This window comes from Copadichromis virginalis, linkage group LG15 (genome assembly GCF_057382275.1).
Source record: "Copadichromis virginalis isolate Kocher_CV1m ecotype Utaka linkage group LG15, C_Virginalis_male_GT1.1, whole genome shotgun sequence".
NCBI classification, from domain to species: domain Eukaryota; kingdom Metazoa; phylum Chordata; class Actinopteri; order Cichliformes; family Cichlidae; genus Copadichromis; species Copadichromis virginalis.
Window position 1 is genome coordinate 26,210,005 of NC_140632.1, and position 25,802 is coordinate 26,235,806.

The window sequence follows — 25,802 nt, forward strand, 5'->3', positions numbered from 1 at the left end:
GCTACAGCATGAAGACAATGTCCCGCTAACCGCCTGTAGCCTTTGTTTGACCACAACACTGTCACAAACCCACCCAAGCGTGGTTACCTTTGGTGTATTAAACTAAACTGGTCCTGATCCAGATGAGTAGTTTCAGTGTCTCCGTCATCCTCCTGTCCACGTCACAGTAAATGTGTTTCTCTGAAAACATAACTGGGAATGAAGTTTGGTTGTATGGTGAGCAGTGTGGAACTGAGTCTGTTAAAAGCTTCACCTCCTGTTTTACTGAAACAATCAGCAGTGACAATTCAGCAGCTGCCACAAATCTGTAGTTTTCTGTGAACTCAGCTCTTTCTCTGGTGCTGTTCAGACACTGTTGGGTCTTTGAGGGTTGAGTAATAAATCAAGAACAGATAATCTGCCTGGAAGCCCGTTTGCTGGAGTCATGTTTGCCATTTCTGGTTCCAGGACCATCAGTAACGTGTTAAAACAAGTCTGATCTAACTTCATCTCCTGAGGATGAATTCTTTAGATGTGAATGATGTCAGGACGTTTCCTCTGTAGCACCACACTCGTTTATATTTAGGTTCTTCTTGAAATGCAAACAAAGTTTTAAATTTTCAGTTTTAATATTTAAAAAGTCTCCGGCTTCATTTAATCAATGCTCCATGTTTGGTTGCGTGCACCCACTGACCTCAGGGTCTTATGCGGCTTCGGTCCAATGCTGTGGACACGCCATCAGGGCGGCTTTACACCACCATTAACAGCATTTTTCTCCCAGTACATAGTCTGGGCCCATCAGCAAGGAGTCTGGACGTGGAGAAGCAAGCTGGCAGGCAACAGCGGCAGAACGCACAACGTCTTCTTGGATGTTGTGCCTGCTCAGAGGCACTGCAGCACCGAGGGACCTCAAACAACCTGTCAGAGAGAAGAGCAGTTTTTTTTATCTTGAAAGTATTTTCACTTTGTTGCATTTCCACCTCTTCTTGTGTTAAACTGAAACTTTAGATTCATATTGGAGCAGTCACAGAGCGGAGCCTCGTCATTTTCCTGGCAAGAAAAAGTGTGTTTTGCCAGTTGCGGCACATTTTTAAGGCCTTTGCTGAGACCACTGGACTGAAAAGTACATGGAAAATAAACGTGTGTAAAATGACACTAAAATATGAGCGCAGTTTTTCATTCAAGTTTGAATTACACCATTGAGTTTTCACTTCACGGGATGCGCGCTGGAACAGCGGCCTGATGGATGGTGCTCGTTTTCCCATCCGTCGGTTCATAAACACGATGGCCTCGCCGAGTGTCTGAAAGAAGAAAAACTGACTGCTACAGATAATCAGTTGATTAATCATTTCCTTTCTTTAATCTTTCCCACACAAAGGCTCATCTATCGGCTCTCATCAAGTCCATACTATACTTCATTAAAGATTAATAAAAGCAAAGATCAGCATATCAAGTACAAAAGCTGAGTGTTTGCAGCGTGTTTGTGTATCCACTGCTGCAGGAGCCGTCTCAGTTTCCTGCTATTTACGGCTGATCTGGACTTCCTGTTTCCTGCGTCCCCTTAGCCTCAACACAAAAGCTTCTCTGCACTGAGGAGGGGAAAAGAAAACGCCTAACATGTGATGTTAAACGCAGGAACGCTCGCTCTGAGTCATTCTCCTTCATAGGATCTCTTTTTGCACTGGCAGGACATTTTGTTTGTTTCACTCACTTATGTCTGACTCATGTTAAAATCACCAGAAACCCAAAGTGATCTGAACATATGAAGAACTGGAAACCAGCAGCTGGCAGTGGGGGAGCTCCGAATCTGAGGTCGGTCATGGTCTGTCCTGTTTCTGATCGTAGATTGTAATGCAGACATGAGTTTTTTTGGGGGGGGGGTTTCTGCACGTGCAGCAAAGCAGCATCAACTTTACGTAAAGATGGGCGTAGCCAATCGATGCTGCATTCTGTGTAAAGTTCAGCAGGGGACTCCTCTCACAAGTCTATGAGAAGATGAGCCTCCTGCTTATCTGATCTTTGAGCTCAAAAACACTTTGGTCAATCAATAATTTCAGGGTGGTGATGGGGCGGAGCCTATTGCAAATGTCACAGTGGGAGAGACAAAGTAGACTCTGTCCATCACATTCACACCTGCAGCCAATTTACAATCATCAGCGAGGCAAACAGAGAAACAGACAGCTGGTCAGTGAGTTCAAGCCTTCTTCCTGCCAGCTGTGGATTCAGTGAAGTTAATTTTGGAAGTGAAAGTCACATTAGACTCAAACACCAAGGGAGGATTTAGGCCTTGAGACTGACAGGTTGTAACCGTATGCAGTGTCAGATCCACAGTGGCTAAAACACCCAGCATGAAGCTTCACAAGCGAACTTCATGAACCAACAGGAGGCTTCATAGCAGCCATGTACAGTTTTTGGTTGCAGCTTATCCTCAGCTGATGGTGAAGCAGAACTTTTTTTTACTACCTACAAACCCGCACAGGTCTCACTCTCTTTCTACTCCAACGAAGTCAGGAGACATTTTCCCTGAATTTCTTTGTGTCTTTGTGGCCGTTGGAAAGTGTGTACAGTGCATTTTGGCTTCCATCACAGCGAACGCTGAACATAAAGTAAAATTACATTTGTAAAACGTAAAAACAAAAGTCGAAAAGCTCAGCTGTAAACATGGGGGTGGGGTCTGCGTGTCTCGTCACGAGTACCAGATAAAGAAACTGTTGGACCTGCGTTTGGTGAACAGGTGGCATTCCTCCAAACGGACTCAGAGGAGATTCAATCTGCACTTTAATCAGATTCTTTTCAATGCACATCTGATGAATTCCTCCAATATGGCAGCCGTGCGCCTGCCTGAGGAGGGGTGAGGGTGTGTGTGGGGGGTGGGGTGTCAGAGGGATCTTTGTTTTGGAAGAATGTGAGAGGTTGCCCGTGGCGGGGCGTCCTGTGAGCCGGCAGATGGCCGATGGGACAAGCAGACAAAAGTCTCCGGCAGACTTTTCTCCTTTCAGAGCTTCTCGTCTGAAGAGCAAGACACAAAACAGCACCAGCTGGAGGGGGAGGTGGGAGGAGGGAGTGATGGGTGAAGGCCCACCATCATCATACGTGGGTGTCATGAAGTCATTCCTCTGAAATATTCCGTGTCCTAAACTCTGTCAGTGTCCTCAACCAGAAAACATCTTCAGTCCTTTTTTATATGCCTTAAAATGAGCCATGAAAGATCTTTCGGAGTCTGGGATGCTGGATGTCTCTGAGAAGACTTTATAGTCACTCCTCCTCTGCGTTGGAGGGTGTTTTATGCTTTAACCCACCTGGATGGCTGAAGGCTCACTTTAGCTTCACATAAACATGAAATTATTGTGATTTTTAAATGAAATGTGCATAACTTAGATCCTAAACAGTGACCTTATCATCTTCTTGTTTCCTCATAGCGTGCCATTGGGTTTAAGGTTAGCAAAGATGCTCAGACCTCAGTGTGTGGATGGATTAGCTAAAGTTTCCCTTAATGAATTGTTTCAGATTAAACAAACATTTTAAAGGACAGAAGCCATGATGAGCACAAACATTAGTCCTTTGAAGATTCATGTGCTGTGAGATGTAGTACCTTTAAGAATTGGCGGTTGAAGGCCGGATTGATCCGATTTTTCTGATCTGATCGGGTCTTGACCTCCTCAGACTCAACCCAGGGAGCACTGACGGACGGAGTGTTTGCTCATGAAGCTCCAGGACACTGACACCTGGTGGGAGGTTCCTTAAATCCTTTCTTCTCTCTCTAATTAAACTTCTCTCGCCCCTCTTCATCTGTCAGCTGTCGAGGTTTCTCTTCACCACTTTCCGTCTCGGTTCAGTGGATAAAGGTCAAAGGTCAGCGATGCGTTTGGGAGCCAGCAATGCGTTGTGTTGTCATCTTCTCTCCTCTCTCGTCCCCCGTCCTTCCTCCTGACCTGTGGGACAGGATGGGTGTCGTCCTGCCCGAGCTAGCTGTCTGTACACACTGAAAATCAAGTCCACCATGACCTTTGACCCTTCCCGTGCTCACTCAGGAAATAAGTCCAGGGAACTCTTTATCGCACTGCAGAAGACGATTAATGATTTCGTCTTTTCTGGGGGGTTTTAGACACTGCTGACGAGTGCAGCTGCAGTGGAAATCAGAGCAAACACGACAGGAAAAACGAATCTTGGAATAATAATTAATAATAATCTCAAACAGAAAAAGCTTTCCTCTGCTCACAGATGTTAGTAGCTCGTTGCTGCCTCACTGCACACAGGCCGGCTGTTAGATCCCAAACTGTTGGCTCGTTTCATTCACACAGTGTTTTTGTCATGCAGACTGAAGCGATGCATCTCTGGGCAGTTTGGGGATCATGCTCACGTGATGAGTCTGTTGAGTGGGCAGAGGCATACTCTCCTGTGGAAAACAGTCTTTTTCACATGTTTGGAAATATAAACATCACACTTTGATTCTCTGGTTGGTTTTTGTACAACAGGCTTTGATCTACTTTTGCTGTGAGTTAACACAAAGATCTCAGCAGCTCTCCAATCAAACATGACTTGTGTAATGATTTTTCTATGTGCTGCGTCTGTGGGTCTGAGTATCGTTGGAGCTGAGGGGGAAGGTGATGGTCATATTAATCAGTAAGGACTGTAATTGTCACTGGCATCCCTTCGGTTTGTTGTCCCGCTGTGGGAATGTGCGGCCAGATCTCTGGGATTACGCTGAGGGTCTTAAAATTGCTCCTCTGTGATGACCTCAGCCTGCTGCTCGGTTACAAAAAAATGTCACAGAGAAAACAGAGAGAAAACGTGGAGAAAATTGGTCAGCATTCCTGAAAACCAAAATAAACAGAGGACGGAGCGGGGTCTGGTTTTCAGGAAGAAAAAAAACTCAAGCGGAGACGTCATGGAAGGGGAGGAAGGGGAGGGGTGGGGTGGGGGAGTCGTACAAAAGGAAAGTCTGTGTGCTGACCGGGCCCCTCCCTCTCTCTGTTCTCCTCCAACAGATGAGCCAGCGCGAAGAAAGAGGGCGATCCACATAGACTAACACAGAGGGGGAGGGAGAGCGCGAGAGCAGCCGGAGCAGAGAGCTTCATTAGAGACGAGAGAGAGGAGGCAGCAGGACGGAGGATGAAGACGCTGCCGAGGGTCTGAAACACAAACAGGTAAAAAAACTTTATTCATTTATAAAAAAAACTTTGTTTCAGAAATCTGTCCTCGTTAGATTAGTTCCTAAAGGTTTACAAGAAATGTCACATTTAGATCTCTCCTCTTCACTTTCAGTGAAAATTGATTTTTCTGATTGTCCGACAGTCAAAGCTCTGCTGAGCAGTTTCATTAGTCTTCTGAGTCTCAAATTAAAACTCCAAATAGTCCTGCTGTTTTCTGCATTTTTAGTTTGAGCAGCAGAGCAGTGTGAGCAAAGCTGTTTGCAAGAAAATTTCAGAAAATTAAAGTTTTAAAAGTTGTGAATGAATGTGTGAAAATGAATAGTGGGTTGCACAGAATAAAGAAGAAAACATATGTGAAGCACATCAGCAGTCATGGTGTCAGAGCAGCAGGTGGTACTGTGAGCTGTGCAGACTCGGTTCAGGGTCAAGGGTCATGCTGCAGGCTCAGGTCACTTCACTCAGAGAACGTGTAAAAATGGTTTGACACACAGCAAATATAAGCATGTTGGTCCAAACTTAGTTTCCTTGGTTCACCTGAAGGCAGCTATTAGGTTAGCTGTGTGCTTAATGTCCGTGATGAAGCTCCATCGTATGTTTGGTGTTCAGTCAGATCACAGTTTTAAAGGTCTTTGAGGGTGATAAAGGAACCGGTCATGTGACTTAACATCAGCAAACAGCAGTGTGTATACATCCAGCTGGTGCACTGAAGGTCTTCAGGATGTCGCATTGATAGAAACGGTGCAGTGATCATTTCTGTGTGTGTGTTTGAGCAATCGTCGTCTTTTGATGGTTTGAAATTTGCATTTTAAAGCCTCAACACTTGTCTGTAGAGCTGGTTTGACCGTTTAGATGACCTCCGTTATCGGCTCATGCTAATACAGCGAGCTGTCCACAGGCTTTTAGCATGGGAGGCACTGACTCATGGCTGAAGCCGGCCTCAAGTGGCCACCAGAGGAACTGCAGCTGGACGGCTGTCTTACAAATATCATCTGCAAATCTACCAGAAAATAAACATGTGACATCTGGGTAATATTGCTGTGATAAGGAAGAAGGAAGTTTAGATGCTTCAATTATTTTGTGCATTTGAGAATGGACTGCAGTAAATGAGTGAATGTTTAATGTGTGTTCACAAATGTGGGGTCACTGAGTCTTTAACTCATCATTGGCTTCCAGTGGGACTGATTATAATACTGCCCATAGTATTTGATGTAGTATTTTAGTACTGACTGTATTATTTGATGTAGTATTGTGTGTAGAAATCTCTGTTGCTTTAATACATGCTGTGTGTGTGTGTGTGTGTGTGTGTGTGTGTGTGTGTGTGTGTGTGTGTGTGTGTGTGTGTGTGTGTGTGTTTGTTTCCTGGCTGTTGTGTCGCTCGTTTTTGTGCCTCACATCTGATGATGTCATCCTCCTCCATCCTCTTCCAGGTCATCATGGGAAACGCAGACAGCCACAGCAGCTTCGTCTCCCCTGCCAAGCCCTCCTGCTCCTTCAGGTTTTCCTCCAGGAGGGAGGAGGTGACATCGGCTCGCAGCTGGTGGAGGAGCAGCCAGGGAGGCTGCAGGAGCCGAGGGAAAAGCTACCTGAACCACCCAATGGCCAGCTCACCCTACACCTCATGGCGTTACGAACCAGCCCCTAAAGCGGCCCGAGGAGGCGCCAAGCTGAGAGGGGGGTCTCCTCAGAGGCTCTGCAGGGGGGAGTTTGGGGGGGGTGAGCGGGCGTCTCTGGAAAGCAGCGGCAGCCCAAAGGTGCTGCTCAGCAAAGATGGCAGCATGAGGGTGGAGTTCACCAAAGCTCGGGTGGAGCCAGAGAGTCTGAGTGGGCTCCCCGCCATCACTGCCGCAGCGACCACCACCACGAGCGCAGAGGTGTCACTGCGCACCAGCAACGGCAGCTCGCTCAGCTCCGATGGCTCTTGGTACGACTCGCCATGGGGGAACAGCGAGCTGACGGATAACGTGTTTGTGTGCAGGCAGAACGCGGACAACAGCAGCGGCTACACCACTGCCACCAGCAGCAGCGGCTACAACACCTTCTTCTCCGCTCAGGGTGAGGACATCTCACCTGGATTTAGCTCCAGCCTCCTCTTCCCCACCACAGAGACTAATGTATTCACCGCCGCAACTGCAGGTTACAACACCTGCTCCTCTGGCCGGACGGAGGATAGCGGCATTGGAGACTCGGAGCTCCTGCAGCCGGACCTCACGGATTTCAGCCTGATTTCAGCTCCTGGGGTTTACAGCAGTCACAACACGCTACCCGCCTTCCCCACCGACGCTGGGACCCCCGCCGGGGAGGCAGCGCTGCTGGATGATGTCACACAGAAAGAGGAGGGATCAGCCGGTGATATGGAGGAGCATTACTCCTCCTGCACGCTGCCCTGCCGAAATGTGGAGTCTGCGAGCGCCGCCTCTGCCAGGAATAACCGAAAAGACTTCCTGAAGAGCCGAATCAGACGTCTGAGCGACTGGACAGGAAGTCTGAGCAGGAAGAAGAGGAGGATCCAGGTGAGAAACAATAAGATGATGAAGTCATGCTGTGGGCGGAGCTCAGTGGTTTGCCACCTGCTGATGATGGACAAAATGACATCATTTTTTGTTTTCTGACTTTTTACATTTAAGAATGTTGATTTTCAACATGAACTGACATCCCTGATAAAAGTGCACAAAATCATAATATTTTTTTAAATCTTTGAATTCTAGTGTTTGACAAAGTAGAGGTATATGTTTTTATCACTTGAACATAATCACAGCCTGTAAACAAGAAGAAAGAAAGAAAGAAAGAAAGAAAGAAAGAAAGAAAGAAAGAACAAGGTCAATAAAGATCATCAGAATATCTTAAAATGTCTTCAAAGTAAACTCAGTCTAAAACAAAACCTTTAAAAGTTTTTATAAACTCATTAGTAGATCATTTTTTTAATATATTCTGAGAAACTTAAAACTGGTTTTAAAATTAATATCTTCCTTAATCCTCAGACTTAAACAAGTCGTCGAACTAGATTAAAGTCTCATCATGACTAACAACATTACACATGGAGTTAAGTACGAACGCCATTTTCAAACATCATCACACATCAGTAATCTGATGGTAAGCTTTCTCTGTGAGAGCTGGTCCAAAAAAGCCCGGCTTCCTGTTTACAGCCAGCAGAATGAGGTCACATCCTGTCTGCAGTGAGGGAGCTGGAGTAGTGAAGCTTGTTGTTCGTGCTTTTTAACTCAGTGCTGATGATGACGGGGATAATGAAATCAGACGCTGATGTAGTTTCCTCACACTGGAAACCCCAAACACCCCACCCCCCACAACCTGGGTAACCCCCTTACATCAGCGTGACCTCATGAGGACTCGTTTTCCCATACTTGAGTTCCTCCAGATGCACGTCAAACATCAAAGGACTGACGAATAAACTTTTATTATCTGCTCTCTTGATTGTCTTTGTTTCGTCTGCAAGGTTTTTAAGATGTTTAACCCAAAAAGCTTTCTTTGCACTGCGTCAATGTTTCACTGGAGTGCCGCAGTCTGTGTGCCGGATTATTAATTACAATCAGAGAACTTTATTAATCCCAGAGGAACAAAACAGAAACCCTTTGAAAGCATCAGTCTAGCTTAAATCCTCTGCAGCTTTGTGTCACAGTCACAGGAGAATCCATCTTTGCTCTCTGAGATTGATGTCCTAGTGATACATCACAGTGGACTTTTTATTGTTCAGTCTTTCCGGGGCTTTGATCCCGCTCATCAAAAACAAATCACAGTGCTGGAGGAACTTTGATCTCTTGGAAAATTCCTGGAGCTTTTCATGGGAAAGCACCAAAACAAAAACATCACATAGTGACACTGGAGAAAGAAATGTTTGGGAACCTGGAACCAGACCGATCTGAGGGCTTACGTTTCATTTACCCCTTGTTTAGATTTCCGTGAGGGCTTGGCTCTGCTCGGCCAATCACAGCACTGTGTTTGATACGGGGGAGTTTGATACAGTGATTGCATGGACAAGCACTTCAGTAAACATCCAGGATCCTTTAAGTCCACTATTATCTCAGGAATAAAAGACCTGCGTGGTAGATTTTCTCTAAAGAACAAACAGCTTAACGCCCTGACTGATAAGAACTGTGCGTTTCTGTACCAACTCACTCTGCCTGTCTATAAACAGCAAGTCTCCACATGTCGTCACTGTCACTTCACAATGACGGTTAAATGTGGAAAACTGCTCAAAAGTGTTGCACAAACCTGGACGAGTCACTCAGTTGGAGGTTTAAAGTAAAGTCAGAGCGGGCATCAAACCCGCGCCCTCTAAAACCAGCAGGTTGTCTTATTGGCTCAAGAGCAGTGATGGATTGTTTGTTTAACGCTGACACTGCAGCGTGAAGCATATTCACACCCCGTTAATGCTAACAGAGGGGAAAATTGTGGTTTGGAATAATACTGCCTGGTGCTGGGCGCTGTGTTTGAGGGCTGCCTCTAGTGGCCGCAGACGGAATCACAGCAGTCAAATAAAGTCCTCTCTGATTTCTCTGCAGGAGCCGTTTGCCACCGACACAGCCGATGTCTTCATCAATGGACTGAATGCTGGGGCTGTTAGCTGCAGCACGCTGTGTTCCTCCGACCCTCTCCACTCCCTGAACCACAACCAGTTCCCAACGCTCCACTGCGGCTCCTCCAGGAGTCTGAACCAGAACAGTGATGCTAAGCGGCAGAACATCTATGAGAACTTCATGCAGGAGCTGGAGATGGGTTGCAGCAGTACGGCTGACAGGACGGAGCCATCAGAGGGGGACGGAGACGAGGGTGAGGAGGACGAGGAAGAGATAGATGGGGATGTGGAGGTGGGAGAAGGGGAGCAGCTGGATGTCCTGTTTGAGAAGGAGCAGGGTGTGGTGCGGCGGGCCGGATGGCTCTCTTTCAAACCTCTCATCACTGTTAACAAGGACAGAAAGCTGGAGCTGGTCGCCCACCGCAAGTGGAGGCACTACTGGGTCACACTGAAAGGTACGGCCGCCTGCAAGGACCAGAAAACAGAAAGTTGAGTTCAAGTTTCAGGATTAGATCTGATCTTATTTTCAGTGAAGGGCAGAAAACTTGCGTAGGAGAAGTCTGGTGATGCCTTTAGTGCCTCTGCTAGAGCTGAAACCAGGCTTATGCTGCATACAAGGCAGCAAAAGAGTCTTTGTGCACCAGAGGCACAGTGTGAGTTTCCAGGTTCCTCAGTGTCACTTTCGGGTTACATTAACCAGGATGTTTCCAGTTAGGCAGTGGGAAGGTCTATAATCAGCCAGCTGATTATAGATTCAGCATGTTTCAGGAATTACTGACGAGTAGTTTTTGAGTTGACTGTTAACCGACCAACAACTATTTATCACTTCTGCTCTCAGCACAGAGAAGGTTAGGACTTCTTCTTAAACCAGAGGAGTCGCCCCCTGCTGGGCATCAGAGAGAATGTAGGTTTAGGCACTTCTAAATGAAACTTGATTTTAAAAAAAAGTGTTCTGTTTCATGTTAAACATTTTACTGAAGTCTTTACCATCTGTGGCATCAACAGCTAAAATTTATAAATCTCTGTGAAATAAACTATTTAACGTAGAATTAACGATGGATTTTGTCTGTTCAGGTTGCACTCTGCTGTTTTACGAGACATATGGGAGGAGCACCGGCAGCGCCGACCAGGAGCTTTCTCCTCGCTACGCTCTCCTGGCTGATGACAGCATCGTCCAGGCCGTCCCTGAGCACCCAAGGAAGGAGCATGTCTTCTGTCTGAGCAACTCGTATGGAGACGTGTACCTGTTCCAGGTGAGGGAACCGCCAGCACACTGAGAAACATGATTTTACTGGAGTATCCTTGAATGCAGCACCAGCATAAGCAGCTGTGGTGTTGGGACATTTCTGAGGTTTTCTCTTCATTCTTTCACTCTGTGATCGCTTTCCTCCAACTGCTGCCTCCATCTTTTTTCCCATCGCTGTGGCTCATTTGTGAGCAGCGTGAATGAACGGGGTGTGGCGTCACACCAGCATTTGGTTTTCTCACCACAAACATCCACACTGTGGGACTTTCTCTGCGTGTCTTTCTGTTGGTAATGACTGTGAGCATTTCCCCCTCTGCTGCCAGCTCCACACCACCCACACCGAGGAGCAAGCAGACAAACAAAGAGTAGATTTTACTTTTACTCCGACAAAGAAGAGGAGGCACAGATGTGTCGAGGCCCCGGATGAACTCCTGGCGTTCCTTCTAGTCGATCTTGAATGACATGAGCGGCAAAAGTCTGGATGTCAGAGGTCAGCGGGGATAAAAAGAGAGGCCGATTATTACCTGTACTCTCGTTGGTAAAGGTGATGTCATCATGTAATTTAATAATTTATTTCTGTGATCACCTCCTCAAACTTTTAGGAGCTCCTCTTGATTCCCAGAGTCACTCTGACTAATGCAGCAGAGTCTGCAGACACACAAATCACCTTCCTCCCAGAGGAGGAGGTGGAGGTTTTGTCAAGGGCTGAAAGCAGCTGAAGATGACGAGCGGAGAAGGCTGAAAGCCTGCTAATGGGAATCACGACACCCAGCTAATTACTGCAACAAATGTTCCTCTTTACGATGATGACTTGATGAAGAGCGAGCTTTAAACCCTGCCACACGTCCCCTCGTAAACAAAAACAGCTGTTAACATCAGGACATTAAGTCTGCTGCTTAAACGCAGAAACCAGACCATCAGAGGATGACTGAGCCTTGCTTCCTGCTTTCAGCAGCAAATTTACATTTAAAAGTTTCTGTATTTAAGGTTTTTGTTGTTAAAACAAAGCGCAATCAGCAGCTGAATATTCAGAGTTAATAAAGCAGGAGGCTCAAAGTTTAATACTGTTCTGTTGCTTAAAATCTGTCTGACTCCATCTTGTCTCGCCCTCCAGGCCACCAGCCAGACTGACCTGGAGAACTGGGTGACGGCAATCCACTCGGCGAGTGCCTCTCTGCTGGTGAAGCGTCAGAAGAAGGAGGACACACTGCGCCTCCTGCGCTCTCAGAGCCGCTCGCTGCTCCACAAGATTGACATGGATGGGAAGATGAAGAAGATGGCCGAGCTGCAGCTGTCCATCATCAAGGAGCCCAAGAGCAGGAAGGCGGTGGAGAGCCAGGTGAGTGCGGGGAGAAGTGGTCCGGTCAGGGCGGACAGCACGTTGGTATTATCACCTACACCGGTCCTGAATATGGGCAATGCTTTAGAATGACCCTCACAGCCATCTTTGAGTGAAGCACACATGAACATCAGACCCGACTCTCGCCCTGTTGTCTTTGAGCTTCACGATACCTTCAGTGTCTGAAGTTTGCTGCTGTCTCTGTGTTTGTTGCAGAGAAATTAGACGATCCTGAAACTGTGCAGCAGACTGTGTTTCAGTTTAAGGGTTTCTTTTCTGCTCAGCATCAGTGTGAGTCAGTTAGGTTTCATCAGCATTGCTTCAACGGACATCAGGTAACAGCTGTAAGAGGAGAACTGTCAGTAAATCTTGATGAACGTGCAGTTTCTGAGTCTGTGGATGGACTTTGTTGTGCCACAGATTAGCTTCAGGCTGTTTTGCGGGTTTCTTTGTTCTTGTTGTTAATTTCCAGTGACAGCAATGTGCAGACAGAGAACGTATCATTTAGCAGCCTGCTAATCTTTCCTCTGAACTGTGAAACTGATCCCAGCGCTGCAGTTTGAACTCTGAGATTAGAGGCTAATCTTCCTGCTCAACATTCAATTACACATTTACTGAGAGGGAGGGGAGGGCAAACAGAGGAGGAGAAGGAGAGCCTCGATTTATTGGAGAGAGTCCAGCAAGAGAAGAGGAAGGAGGGGAGGAGAGGAGAGGAGATGAAAGGGAGGACAGGATGGAGGGATGAGGGATAATGGGTGATAATCACACAGTAAGGGACAAAATAACTTCATCACAACAGAGACTGAAGCAGGAATTGACAGCAGCAGCAGTCTGCCCCACCCAGGAAATACACTTTACCTGATGAGTGAATGGAGAAAAGATGGCTTCTCTCAGCGCCTTGCCATGACTCACTGACCATGTTTCATGGTTTTCATGGCTGTCTGATGAGTTATTATCATTGTTTTATACAGAAGCTGTGTTTATGTGTGACCCTGTGTGTGCTCAGATCCAGCAGTGGGAGCAGAATCTGGAGAAACTGAACCTGGATCTGTTCAGGCTCAGGTGCTACCTGTCCAGCCTGCAGGGCAGCGAGCTCCCAAACCCAAAGAGCCTCCTCGCTGTGGCCAGCAGGCCCTCCAAGAGCATGCTGGGACGCCTGGGAGTCTTCTCCGTGTCCTCCTTCCATGCTCTGGTAAGTAGAGGCTCAACGCTTCCCTTTTTTTTAAAAAAAGAAAGGAAGAAGGAAATTAACCAAATCTGCCTCTCTGGACTCTCACAGGTGTGCAGCCGAGAAGAGGCCACACTGAGGCGGCGCTGCCGGTCTCTTTCGGGAGGAAACCGGAGGAGGGGTCTGCCGTCCTCCCTGAAGGTCCTGGATGATCTCAACAGGCGCGGCAGGGGTGGCAAACACTCAGCTCACCAGGTATTACACTGCACCCTTTTCTTGTCCAGTTCAGTGCTGTAGTATGGTGAGAGGCAGCGTGCACCCTTCTGAAAATAGTTTGAAAGGTGAAATATTCACATGGAGTCAGAGACAGGTTTAAGAAACGTTCTACTCTGAAGTCTTTTCACATGGACGACTAAAACCAGCTCATCTGATTCAGGCTGAACTCATCGTTCCTCTCTGCTCTCTAAAAACAGCCCAGAAGAAGCGTGCTGTCATCTGTCGTTACGAGGCTAAGTTTAGCCTCTCCTCAGTGCATCATCCAGCTGCAGTTACCATCATGCCTGGCTCCTGACGGTCCCCTCGTGATAAACAGTGGGTTATTTTTGGCCTCTGAGGGTCCGGAGGATAAATCTGTCAGCGCCACTTTGCTTTGTCGTGGATTCTCGCAATTCAACTGAGCCAATACACGCTCAGTGGAAAAACTGCCTCATAGTTTCATAGCTGCAGCGTCTGCAGGATCGCAGCACGTTGCCTGCTCCCTCCTGCCCTTGAGCAAGGAACTGCGCAGGATGCTTCCAAGCAGTAACTCCCGCTCTGAGCCAAACATCTGTGGATACCTTGGTGAGGGGAATTCTAGCCACATTCTGCCTTTGTTCGACTGAGAGTCCTGCTTCGAGCTGAACGCCTAATCAGTCAGCTGTTTATTTCATCTTACACAAAACCGACCAATCAGAGAGCTCAGAGGGCTTTTTGTATGCTGTCCTGCTCTTGAAAGTCAGAATGATTTATTTCCAGCAACTTTTTATTACCATAATTCATTTTTCTTCGAAATGTAATGAATGTAGGGCGTAATAAAGCCTTCTGAGCTGCTGCACCTCTACTTGTTGTGTGTTGAAGCCCAGCAGACGGTAACACAGAAAGGTCTTTCTGTGGACAGAGACGTCTTCAGGCTTGATGGAGGTGTTCGTAGTCAAGCCTGCGGCAGCTTGTTCTTTGTGCTGAGCACTTGTGGTCAGACAGACCTGCAGCATGTTTGTGTGCAGCTGAATCTCCATTCCGGTTCTGCTTTCAGATCAGATCTGATGCTGCAGGCTGTGGTTTCCGGGTGGAGCAGCTCCACTAGAGGACATGTGGAGCTGATTGCTGCTCGCTGTGTCAACTCTGCAGGAGATATACACTTACCGGAACTCGCCGCCTCCATTTCACTGCCATGTCGGGGGGTGGGGGTCATTACTGTAAAATCCTTGATTCCTTCCAGAAAACAGAAGTTTTCGTACTGACGAGTGTTTCCTGCTTAATGTTGGTCTCCAGTCATCATGTGACTCACTGTGTCCAACCGTCCACTCAGACCACAGTTACGACTGTTGTGGATGTTTTAAGGTGGTGTCGAGGAAAGGCATGCGAGTCCACGATGATGATGATGCCGATGTGTTCAGTGTCAGTCGGTGGTCCCAGACTCCAGGCAGGCTGATGGCGGCTTCACAAACCTGTAATTTCAGTGCAGCTCAACCTGCTCATTTTTTCCCATGATTCCCTGGGGCTAATTTAGGTTTTGATGCAGGACAGAATTAAACATCCCAAGTCTTTTATCATTTTTAATTACGTTTAAATATAGGAGGGAGTATTTTTAGTTTGTCTTTAGTCATGACTGTGTTTGTGTGTTTGTGTTTGACTACAGCAGTACATTATGTGGACTTTGTAGAAAGCAGCTCACTGGTTAAAGATCATGACGCTTACAGAAGTCGCGTCGCTCCTTTGAAGCACCGTCAGGAAACACTCGGGTGGATGTGAGCGACTCTGAAGCAGGAGTCACTGATCTTTTGCTGATTAAGCAAATATGAAACAGGTTATCGCTCAGAGAAAAGACGACTCAAGCTGGAAGATGATGTGACACTGATACTTGTGTTCAAAATTGTCACCCATCAAACTCACCAAGGAGGAAAAGGAGGAGGAGGTGGGAGAAAGAGGAGGAGGACAGTTTGTTTAACTGCACAGCTTTTTGAGGACAACCTTCTGAAGAGGAGGAGGTGGGAGGAGGAGAAGGAAGGGGAGGAGGTGATTGAGAATTAAAAGCTTCCAGGCTGTTTTATTCTGCCAGGATTTCTTTGTTCCTGAGAGTTAATCCTTCACAGGAGGCAGGAGATGACTCCAACACCTCCTCTCCACATGACCTCCCCACCAAACCCCACCTCCTGTTGTCACATGACCTCCACCTTCTTTCTTCTGCTCCCCTTTTAACCTCCTTCCTCCCCCTGTGTCTCCTCTGTATCCCACTGTTCCTCTTTACCCTTTTGTCTCCATATTTCATCTCCTGTGATCTTTTCAGCCAATCAGAGCTCCGGATTCTTCACAGGCTTTTCTTATTTTCCAGTCCACCTCGTCGCTTTAAGTCCTGTGGAGAAAGTCTGAATTTTAAGAATCACCTGCCTATTAGTTTAATGATTTTATAGTTTTCTGCCTTTAAAGCTTCAGTTTATCTATGTTTTTATCAAATGCATTGATGATTTTACTGATCAGAGCTTATAGAAGCTAATCGGTTATAATAACTGAAGGTAAACCTCGTAGGTCGCTCAGTCCTTTAAAACCTGTGCTGATGAGTTAAAAGTTTAATTGAAAGTAAAATTCTTCCTCTGTGCTTCTTCTGCAGAATCTGGACTGCGCTCCCAAACAGATGGAGGCAGCGCCCCCTGCCGGTCATAGTGCAGATCTGCCGGTGTGTTCACTGACTTACCTACAACTTCTCTTTAATTTTTTTCTGCGGGCAGAATGATGATAATTACTGGATTTGTATTCACATGATTCCTGCGAGGTCATTCTCCCGGTTCACTCTTCTGTGTGTGTTTTCAGTTGCGTGATGAACAGCAGCTTCCAGCTGTTGGTGTTTTTACTCTGAACATCTGTCGACCTGACGGCCACAAAGACTTCGGTGAGAAAGAAAAACTCATCACTGAATAAATAAAATTCGTATAAAAACATGACTGGTTTGTCTTCTGAGAGGATAAATAATAAGCATATTTACCTGTGTGTGATGTGCTTCTTCTTCTGTGAATCTGCAGGTTTTGCAGTGACGGGTCACGTGGACGGAGCGGGAAAAAGTCATGTTTTTGTCAGCGAGGTGGACCCGCTGGGACTTTCATCCAGAGACGGTAAAACAGAGAATGGTTTCAGGTTTTATTTTGAGGGAGACCCTGCATTTCTGACAGTTTGAGGTTTTGAAGGTGTCCAGCGGGGGGCGCTCGAGGCTCTGCTATCAGGCTGTCACCTGTGCAGCGCTACACCTCCAGAATGGGAAAAACCCTGTCTGTGTTTAGGATTTTAAAAAATGTAGAAACTTTAAAAAACTTTAAAAGATGCAGTTTAATTTTTCTGTTTCCAATCAGGCCTCAGGGCCGGAGACGAGGTCCTGGCTGTTAACGGCGCTCCTGTGTCTGGACTGGACCTGGACCTCCTGCAGAGTCTCTTCAGACATCAGAAGCTGCAGCTGCTGCTGAGGAGGGATGAGTCACCTGAGGCCGAAGAGCCTGCCGACCTCTGGCCCGACCACGCTGACCCCTTCCACCCCGGCCGCCAACCACCGGCCACGAACATCCACACCTGGATCACAGGTACAGCAGAGACGCTCTGGTAACAGCATCATAATGTTCAAACACATTTCACATTTATATCAAACCGATTTCCACTTTTAAATATAAACTCAACCATTTTAGTCACAGCTGTTTTATTGATCAGATTCATTTACAGAAACCAGAATCAAAGGCTTTTATTGTGAAGGCCAGTTAAAGCAGCAGGAGTTCTCCTGTAAAGATCACAGATCACATTTCTTCTTCATCTCACAGATTCCTCTGTCATCACAGATGCAGACAGCATCCTGCCTCCCGTTTTCGATGACACTTCTTCGAGGATACCTCAGGACACCAAGCCCTCAGAGGAGGTGAGCTTCAGTCTGTGACAGTCTGAGAACATCTGGATTTTTTTAAAATGGTTGTATGTTATTCATGACCAAGCCACTTGTGTTTTGCTTTGATCGGCGATAACCCCGTCATATGAAATCAAGAAGTTTTATGAGGATGTGATTGGTTTCCAAAGAAGGCAGCTCAGACTTACCTGCAGAAATCCTCCTGTGCCTCCTGGAGCTCCACCCCCCACCTCTGTGCACATGACCTTTGGTCAGCCTGATAATCCAGCTTACACAGTCAGGAGTGTTTGTAAAGTCAGAGCTGAGGGATTAACGTTTTTCCCTGGAGAAACACAACTTGTAGGTGTTGTTTTTGACCGCCTCTTCATTTCTGACGACGGCGGAAGGAGTATCAGGTGACCTCCGGCCCCAACTGATCCTCTTCGTCGTTGTTTCACTCCTTTGTCATGGGTGCTCTGTGCTGGGTACTGCCGATGGAGGAGGACTGGGAGACTCTGGAGGAAGAGGAGGAGGATGGAAGGGAGGTGTTCCCCGGGGTGGGGCTCCTGGAGCGGCTGCTGAGGCTCCTGGACAAGGTGGCAAGCTGCCTGGGCTGTTGGCGTCCCGCTGACGGCGTCGTCCTGCTGGTAAACGGGCTGCTGGTTGGTGTAGAGCTGAAACTTGGTGTAGAGGAAATGATCACAAGTGTTTTCTGTGCTTTAGATTTTCTCAGTGTGAGACGGTTGTGCACGCCACTATCACAGCGTTACGTGTACAGACGCCCACAGGACTATGTTGTACCTGCTCAGACAGAAAGTAGGACAATAGGAACAAGTCACCACCTGAGAGAATGTCAGCACAGGACAGTAATCCCAGCCTCAGATGTCCCGGGCGGCTCAGAGTCAAACAGCTGCTCCTTCGTGAAACAGTTTAGATACCTTAGGACTGACGAGGATCCTCCTGGAGGAGCGGGAAACCTCTTGTTGAAACATCAAGTAACATCAAATATTTGAGGCTAATATTCCAATTAGTGAGATAAAATCAACTATAATCACCCTGAAAAAGCAGAGATAATTAATTGATTTAAAAAATTAAGATAAAAACAAGTCCTGGAGCTCAAAAGTGAAGCTGTTAAAAGGTTCTTCTGTTTACACAGCATCTTTTGATTCTTCATGAACTAATTGATTGTTCGAGTTAATAAAACTGTCACGCTGTGATCGCGCTAACCTAAAGATCTTCATCTTCAGTGTTTTTGGAGTCAAAGGTCAATCCTGCACTCTCGACCATCCAAAGGCTCATTGGTTTCTTTCAACTCGACTCCAAACAAGCACCAGTTGCTGCTGTTTAGGCCTTTGATGCACTTATTTGCACATTAATATCCCATGTTTGATCATCTTCCAGTTCATTATCTGCTCTGCTGAAACCTGGAGGTGGGTCTTTAGTTCCTCATCGAAACTGCTCCTCACCTCCATGAACAGTTGAATTGAACATGTCTGGGCAGTCTTTTCCCCACATGTTCAGATCTCAGGGCACTCCTCCTTCCTCGAGTTTAAAGTGCAGCGACGCTTCCTCACCGCTTATCAAAAGCTCTGCAGCTTCAGGGTGAGTGCATTGGAGCTCAGAATTCATCAGGCTGTCGGCGCTGCGTTAGAGGCTGGCAGCCCAGATTATGATGACGGATGAGGCAGCCAATTGGTTAGCAGCTCGTCCTCAGTCAGGGTCATAGCAGCAGCGGCGCTCAGACTGGGAACAGGTTTGTGTTTGTCTGTTTGGATTTTGGTGTTTGTGTGTTTAACCTCATCTCTGGCTCAGCGGCTTCCCAGACCTCCCCAAAATCCAGCAGAGAGATTAACCTCCTGCTCCACTGATCCTCGTTCTCCTGACTCAGAGCCACCGTTCTCTCCGGTTTGTCACTCAAGTTTGAGTGTGAGTGGAACAAAAATCAGTTACTGGACTTCCACCTGGGATCCATGCATCTTCTTCTGCTTATCTAATTCACGGTCATGTGGGAGCTGAAGAATACCCCAGCTATAATAGGACCGGGGGGGTGCGGTCTGTTTTCTGATTTTTCTTCTTTATTGTCAAGCACATGAACAGTGGTGTTGTCCTGAATGATTTCATTGAGCTTTGGTTCCTGTGTTTCCCTCCCAGAACTTAGACCAGGTCTACTCGCTTTACCAGACCTTTCCAGAAGGCCAGACAGGAGATGGCGACAACCCCAAAAACCCGTACGGCAGAGAGGTCAGCCTGCAGCCGGTGAGCCCCACCCACCTAAGCGTGTGTCAGCGTCTGCGTAAGGTCATCCAGGAGCTGGTCGACACCGAGAAGTCCTACGTCAAGGTCAGAATACAACAGCAACAGTAGTACTACTGTGGTACTACTGCTAGTACATCTGATATGTTAATGGACGCGTTTTGACTCATTTTCAGCTCCATGTTTTTATTCTTTGTCTCTACAAGAGTAGCTTTGCATGATTCAGTTCAAAATAATCCTTCCTTATCTTATTCTGGTCCTTCAACCTTTTACCCTCTCCTTTGTCTGAAACATGCTGTTTTAGCTCCTCCCACTTATGTCTAGATTTCTTCTGATTGGCTGCCCCTGATATTACCATTTTGGGGATTTCCCCTCTCTGTGACATCATACTAAACCAGGAGTAGAAAAAACTGTGTGAAACTCCAGTTTTTTATCAGTTTATTTATAGAATAAAATAAAACAGAAACTATTTTTTTTATGTTAAAGTGATAAAGAAATCTATTCTTATGATTTTACACACAATTTGTACAGTTTTAGTTTTAAATGGTTGTATAAAATGGGTCCCTTACAAATATTAAAAGAATCTGCTATATTAATATTTTTGTCTTAATTAGAGTGTATGCTTAAACATCTTTATATCTTCAAACCTGTGTGTTTAAAACTGCTGGAAAGATCTTACTATTTGATTCGAGCCGATAATTAAATTTGAAAAAAGAAATTAGACTTTGATTAATATCAGAACATTTTTTTGGTTCTGTTTCAGGATCTCGTCTGTCTGTTCGACATCTACCTCACCCCCCTGCAGAAGGAGACGTTCCTCAGTAAAGACGAGGTAAAGACGAGCCGACAGTAAGTGACGGTTGTGAAGTGAAGGTTGTGGTTGTGACTCTGACCGCAGTGTGTCTCTCTGTCACTCTGTCAGATGGAGGCGCTGTTCGGCAGTCTGCCAGAGATGTTGGACTTTCAGAGAGTTTTTCTCCAAACGCTGGAGGAGAGAATCGCCGCCTGTCCGAACTTCAGCAGCCTGGAAACCCCCGAGCAGTTCAAGGTGAAGGTCCATCAGCTGGTTCAGACAGATTTTATTTCCTTCATTTATTTTTTTATTTTATTCTTTTTGTTTTAGTTGTGCATGCATGCAAGTTTTATTGTTTTATTTATTTAAGCTCCAGTGATTTATTTTGGCCCTGTGATGTTTTACTTTTATGCATTTTTTTCCCCAATTGTTAAAACTGATATATTTATTATATACTCCATTTCGGGTCCATTATTATTATTGTTATTTTATTTTTTACTTAGTTTTTTTATTTTTTAATAATTTATTTAATTACATTATATACATAGTATATATTTTTTGAGATATTTTGTCTTTTCACAGTTTATCTTTTTTTTATTTTTTTGTACATTTTATTCATTTATTAACTCTATTTTATTTATTTTAAGCTGTTAACATATTTCTCCTTTTTAAATGTTTCAATATTTTAAATGCGGAATTTCCATATTTTAATGAACAAAAGTTTTTATTTGCTTGTTCGATGGGTTTAGTTTTTTCACACCTCATTTGTGTTTCATTCAGAAACTCCTCTTCCCATTGGGTGGATCATTTCTGTACTACGCCGATCACTTCAAGCTCTACAGTGGCTTCTGTGCGAATCACATCAAAGTCCAGAAAGTTCTGGAAAGAGGTGAAAACACAGTCTGAGCACTTTAAACTCATTTAAGCAGCACTCCATTTAACCTTTAACCCTGACCACCTGTGACGCAGCCAAAACAGACGCAGCCTTCAAACAGTTCCTGGAGGCCAGAAATCCGACCAATCAGCACTCGTCTTCCCTGGAATCATACCTGATCAAACCTGTTCAGAGAGTCCTGAAGTATCCGCTGCTGCTCCGAGAGCTCGTGTCCCTGACAGATGCAGAGAGCCCCGAGCACACACACCTGACAGGTAACCCAAACATACACCTGACAGGTAACCCACACACACACCTGAGAGGTAACAGACCTCACAGTATTGTATTTAAACATGTTTTGTGACCAGCTGCACTTCCACTGTCATCCACTCAGAGGCGCTGCGAGCAATGGAAAAGGTGGCGAGTCACATCAACGAGATGCAGAAGATCTATGAGGATTACGGCTGCGTGTTTGACCAGCTGGCAGCAGAGCAGAGTGGAGCCGACAAACAGGTAAACACAATGACACACACACACACACACTTGAGCGTCACCTGTGTGCATCACGTACCCTGAAGGGTTTTTTTTCCTCCACCCTCAGGTGACGGAGATCTCGATGGGGGAGTTTCTGGTCCACTCGTCGGTGGTCTGGTTGAACCCACTGCCCTCTCTGGGTCGCTTGAGGAAGGAACCAGAGCTGACGCTGTTTGGTGGGTGAAGTCTCTTCTTCACACTTCTTTACTTGCACAGGTAATAACTGATGGAGAATAACACAAGTCTGTCTTTGTCCTCAGTGTTCAAACGAGCCGTCATCCTGGTTTACCGTGAGAACAGCAAACTGAAGAAGAAGATGGTGAGTGCACGTCTACTCTTCATCTCCTAATTTGTATAACTGAACAGATTTGTATGTCTATTTATACCAATGTAAACAAAAAAATACAGTGACAAAAAAATTAACAAAGTGTTAAAAAAATGATATTAAAAATGCAAATCTGTCAATTAAAAAGTAAAACAATATGTGTTATGTGTTAAAGAATATTTAAAAATATCAAAAGAATATCAAAATAATGATCATAACAAAGATATAAATCCCATAAATGAAATCACTTAAAATTTCCTTTTCAACTATAATATTGTTGTTCTTTTCATTTTTTGATAAAGTAAAACCAAACATATGAGAGATAACATCACATTTAAATAAATCTAAACACTGTGAGGTTTTAAAAGAAAGATGGAGGCCAAAAATGTCTAGTTCTTAAGTCAAATATCAATAAAAATCTATTTGGCTTAATCTGTTTTTTCCTGTATTGGCAGTAATGGGCTTCCATACAACTGCTGGTTTCTATTAATTTCTTCAAAGATCATCTCAGAAAAACTTTAACCTGGTTCTGGAGAGATGATCTGCTTCTTTGTCTTTACAAATGTAATCCTCATCCTTGATTGGCTCCTCAGCTGTAAACACATCAACGCGATGTCACTGAATAAAAGAAAAAAACACCTCCACCTGTTCTTGTTGTCAGTTTTTATGTTTTTTTTCTCACAGACCTCGTCCCGATCAGCTGACCTTGACCCCTTCAGATTCCGCTGGTTAATCCCAGTTTCAGCGGTCCAGGTCAGACCGGCTAACATCACAGGTGAGTGACCAATCAGAGTGAGGTTTGTTACTGCAGTGCTGGTGCAACAGCTCTCCAGCAGGAGGCGCTGTGACGGTCTGAGCTCACTGTGCTGTGTGTGTAGGTTCTGAGGACTCATGTGTGTGGGAGCTGGTTCACAGTCGGTCTGAAGTGGAGGGACGACCAGAGACGGTGTTCCAGCTGTGCAGCAGGTACGGACAGCCAATCAAGTTCCTGTGGTGGTTCTCGACTCTGTGCATGATGATGTTAAGCTTCAGCTCTGTGTTTGTATTTCAGCGGTTTGGAGACAAAGGCCAGCGTGCTGCGAGCCCTGCGCTTGCTCCTCAGAGACCGAGCTCCTGTGGGATCCCTGAGGAGGAGCAGGCTGTCTACGGCTGAGAGAAGCGCCTCCTGGAGGAGGAGGCAGCAGCGCCACTCTGACACCCAGAAGACAATTCCTCACCAGCTGCAGGAGAGCTGCAGGTCTGACGGCGTCCTGGGCGACACATGCTCAGAGCCTCTGCTGCCGAGCCACGCCTCCAGCTCCAGTGCCGCTGCAGGGATGAGAGGCAGACTCTGCTCCCTGACTAGCGAGCTGGAGGCCCAGCTGCAGAGGCTCAACTTCAGAGAGGAGGAGGTGGAACAAAGAGGGACATCTATAAGTGAGGAGGAGAAAAATAAGCGGAGCTCTAGCCTACGGCGAAGTCCTGGAGATCTGCAGGACCTCAGCAACCTGCTGGAGAGAGACTTCAGCGTTCAGAGCATGACCTCCATGATAAACGAGGACTGCTTCTATGACCCCCTCCTGGGGTTACAGACGACCGCCGCCATGCCCGCAGTGTAGGGACAAAGCTAACATGCTAACACAAGGAGGATGGTCACAATGTGGGGAGTCTAAATAAATCCAGACGATTGAGCTGGAAGTTTATCACACCTGCTCCACAGACCTGAACATGGAGGTCCACGCTGACCAAAAGGTGCCATCTGACGAGGTTCGGGTCATTTTCGAGAGTGTGAAGCAGCTTCATTCCTCACACATCGCCTCCTGCAGGTCATCACAGGTCACTACACCAAAGGAAATGCTGACAGACTAACTGACCCTTTGAGAGGATCTTCATCTCTCCAACACTTGAACTGTTCTCAGTGAGACAATGAGATAGCAGGACATCTGTCCAGCCCTCTGATTGGCTGCGAGATTCATGACACAAATAAAAAAGGTCTGGAGGTGGATTGATAACAAATTTTTGTACAAGAGGAAGTCATATCAGCCAATCTGGGATTTTTTTTTACTGATCTCTCTGATTCAGCATTAAAAGCTCACCAGTGATTTAATGGTAACAAAAATAAACAGCAGTCGAACGTCACCGGAAAGTGAGAGAAAAGAGTCTGACAATAAAGTCCAAGAAAAATGTAAATTTAAAGAAAACGTGTAACACTTTGAAACATCAGTTCATGCAAGTTCTTAAATTCCTAAAATTCATTTTTAATTTATGAATTTTTTTTGTTTGTTTGTTTTTAGTCTCAAAAAGAAATTTGATTTGTTTATATTTAAAAATAAGATTTTATTCTCATAAAATTGTGACCTCTTTCCACAAAAGTGCACCTTTATTTTTTTAAATATCAATATCATTACCTGTTAACCTTTAAAATTACCATTATTTATGCAAAAAAAACCAACCAAAAAACATTTGGCAAGCAGTTTTTAGTTTTTTCATTTAAAATTTTTTTTGAGTGTTTTTTTTTTTCTTTCTGAATTTTTTTTAATTTTACATTTTCTTTAAATAAATTACTTCAGCTTTGAAATAATACGTTTATGTTGCCCTCACAGTAAAACTTTATTCTATCAACATCTTTAAATATAGCTTTCTCTAAAAAACAATTTTATCTTCAAACTACTGAAATTCCTGCATGAAATTCAGCCTGAAAAGTGTCTTTTTCTTTACACGAGTTTATAATAATCTGTCTTTTAAAATGTAAATTTATACCAAATTTTTCAACTTTATTCTCAGTCTTTTTTCTCTAACAGAGGCTCTGAAACTGTAGACCCATCTCAGGCATCTCGCTAACACAGCTCACAAACCTCAAAGAACAAACAGAATCATTTGTCTCAGAGACAAACTGCAGACCTCACAAAACTTTCCAGAAACTGGAGTGTTCTTTCTAAAAATTCCTCGAGAGAACATGGTGCTCAGTTCTTTTCACTTAACCAAGCGTCTCTCTGAAGGGTCCAACCAGCTCAGTTTCATCTTGTTCGCTAATGATGGACCAAACCGAATGTTGGACTTGCTGCCTGAACTCCGCGACAGCTGTCAAACTCTTGTGTTGTAAATATTCTTGTGTGCAGCACTCATTTTGAACTTTTCTGTCTAACAGAGAAACTTTCTTGACAAAAGCAGTTTCTGGAAAAATCTGGAGCTGCTGGATCAAAGCCTTCAGTCGAGTTTTTATATTTATATATTTGTAATGTTTTGTTGACCAAGCACTAGAGAGACACCAGTGTTTTTATTTTATATTTGTGTTTTATATTTTCTAAAATGTTAAAGTATTTGGTAATTTATTTTCTTAAATATTTGTTCAAGGCAAATAAATGAAAAAAAATATTTAATTAAAGATTTTTGACCTGAAATGCTCCTCCTATTGCTGTTTATTCAGTCTCTGAACAGAAAACTTCAAGGCCTTGTGACCAGCTGAAACCCCCCTGGCAACCACTGGTTGCTAGTGGGTGGTTAGCTGCGGCTA

General features: G+C 45.3%; 1 protein-coding gene across 1 annotated transcript; it reads left to right on the forward strand.

Moving 5' to 3' along the window:
* Nucleotides 1-6,532: 6,532 nt before the first annotated feature.
* On the forward strand, nucleotides 6,533-24,635 carry tiam2b (TIAM Rac1 associated GEF 2b). The gene is made up of 22 exons (XM_085432704.1): nucleotides 6,533-7,642; nucleotides 9,650-10,118; nucleotides 10,738-10,916; nucleotides 12,024-12,248; nucleotides 13,255-13,440; nucleotides 13,528-13,671; nucleotides 16,283-16,348; nucleotides 16,483-16,561; nucleotides 16,692-16,781; nucleotides 17,016-17,240; nucleotides 17,472-17,566; nucleotides 19,682-19,870; nucleotides 20,547-20,615; nucleotides 20,706-20,831; nucleotides 21,357-21,465; nucleotides 21,546-21,725; nucleotides 21,845-21,963; nucleotides 22,052-22,160; nucleotides 22,245-22,303; nucleotides 22,994-23,084; nucleotides 23,188-23,275; nucleotides 23,361-24,635. The coding sequence occupies exons 1-22, from the start codon at nucleotides 6,533-6,535 to the stop codon at nucleotides 23,905-23,907; spliced, it is 4,554 nt and encodes a 1,517-aa protein (XP_085288830.1). The 3' UTR covers nucleotides 23,908-24,635.
* Nucleotides 24,636-25,802: the final 1,167 nt, after the last annotated feature.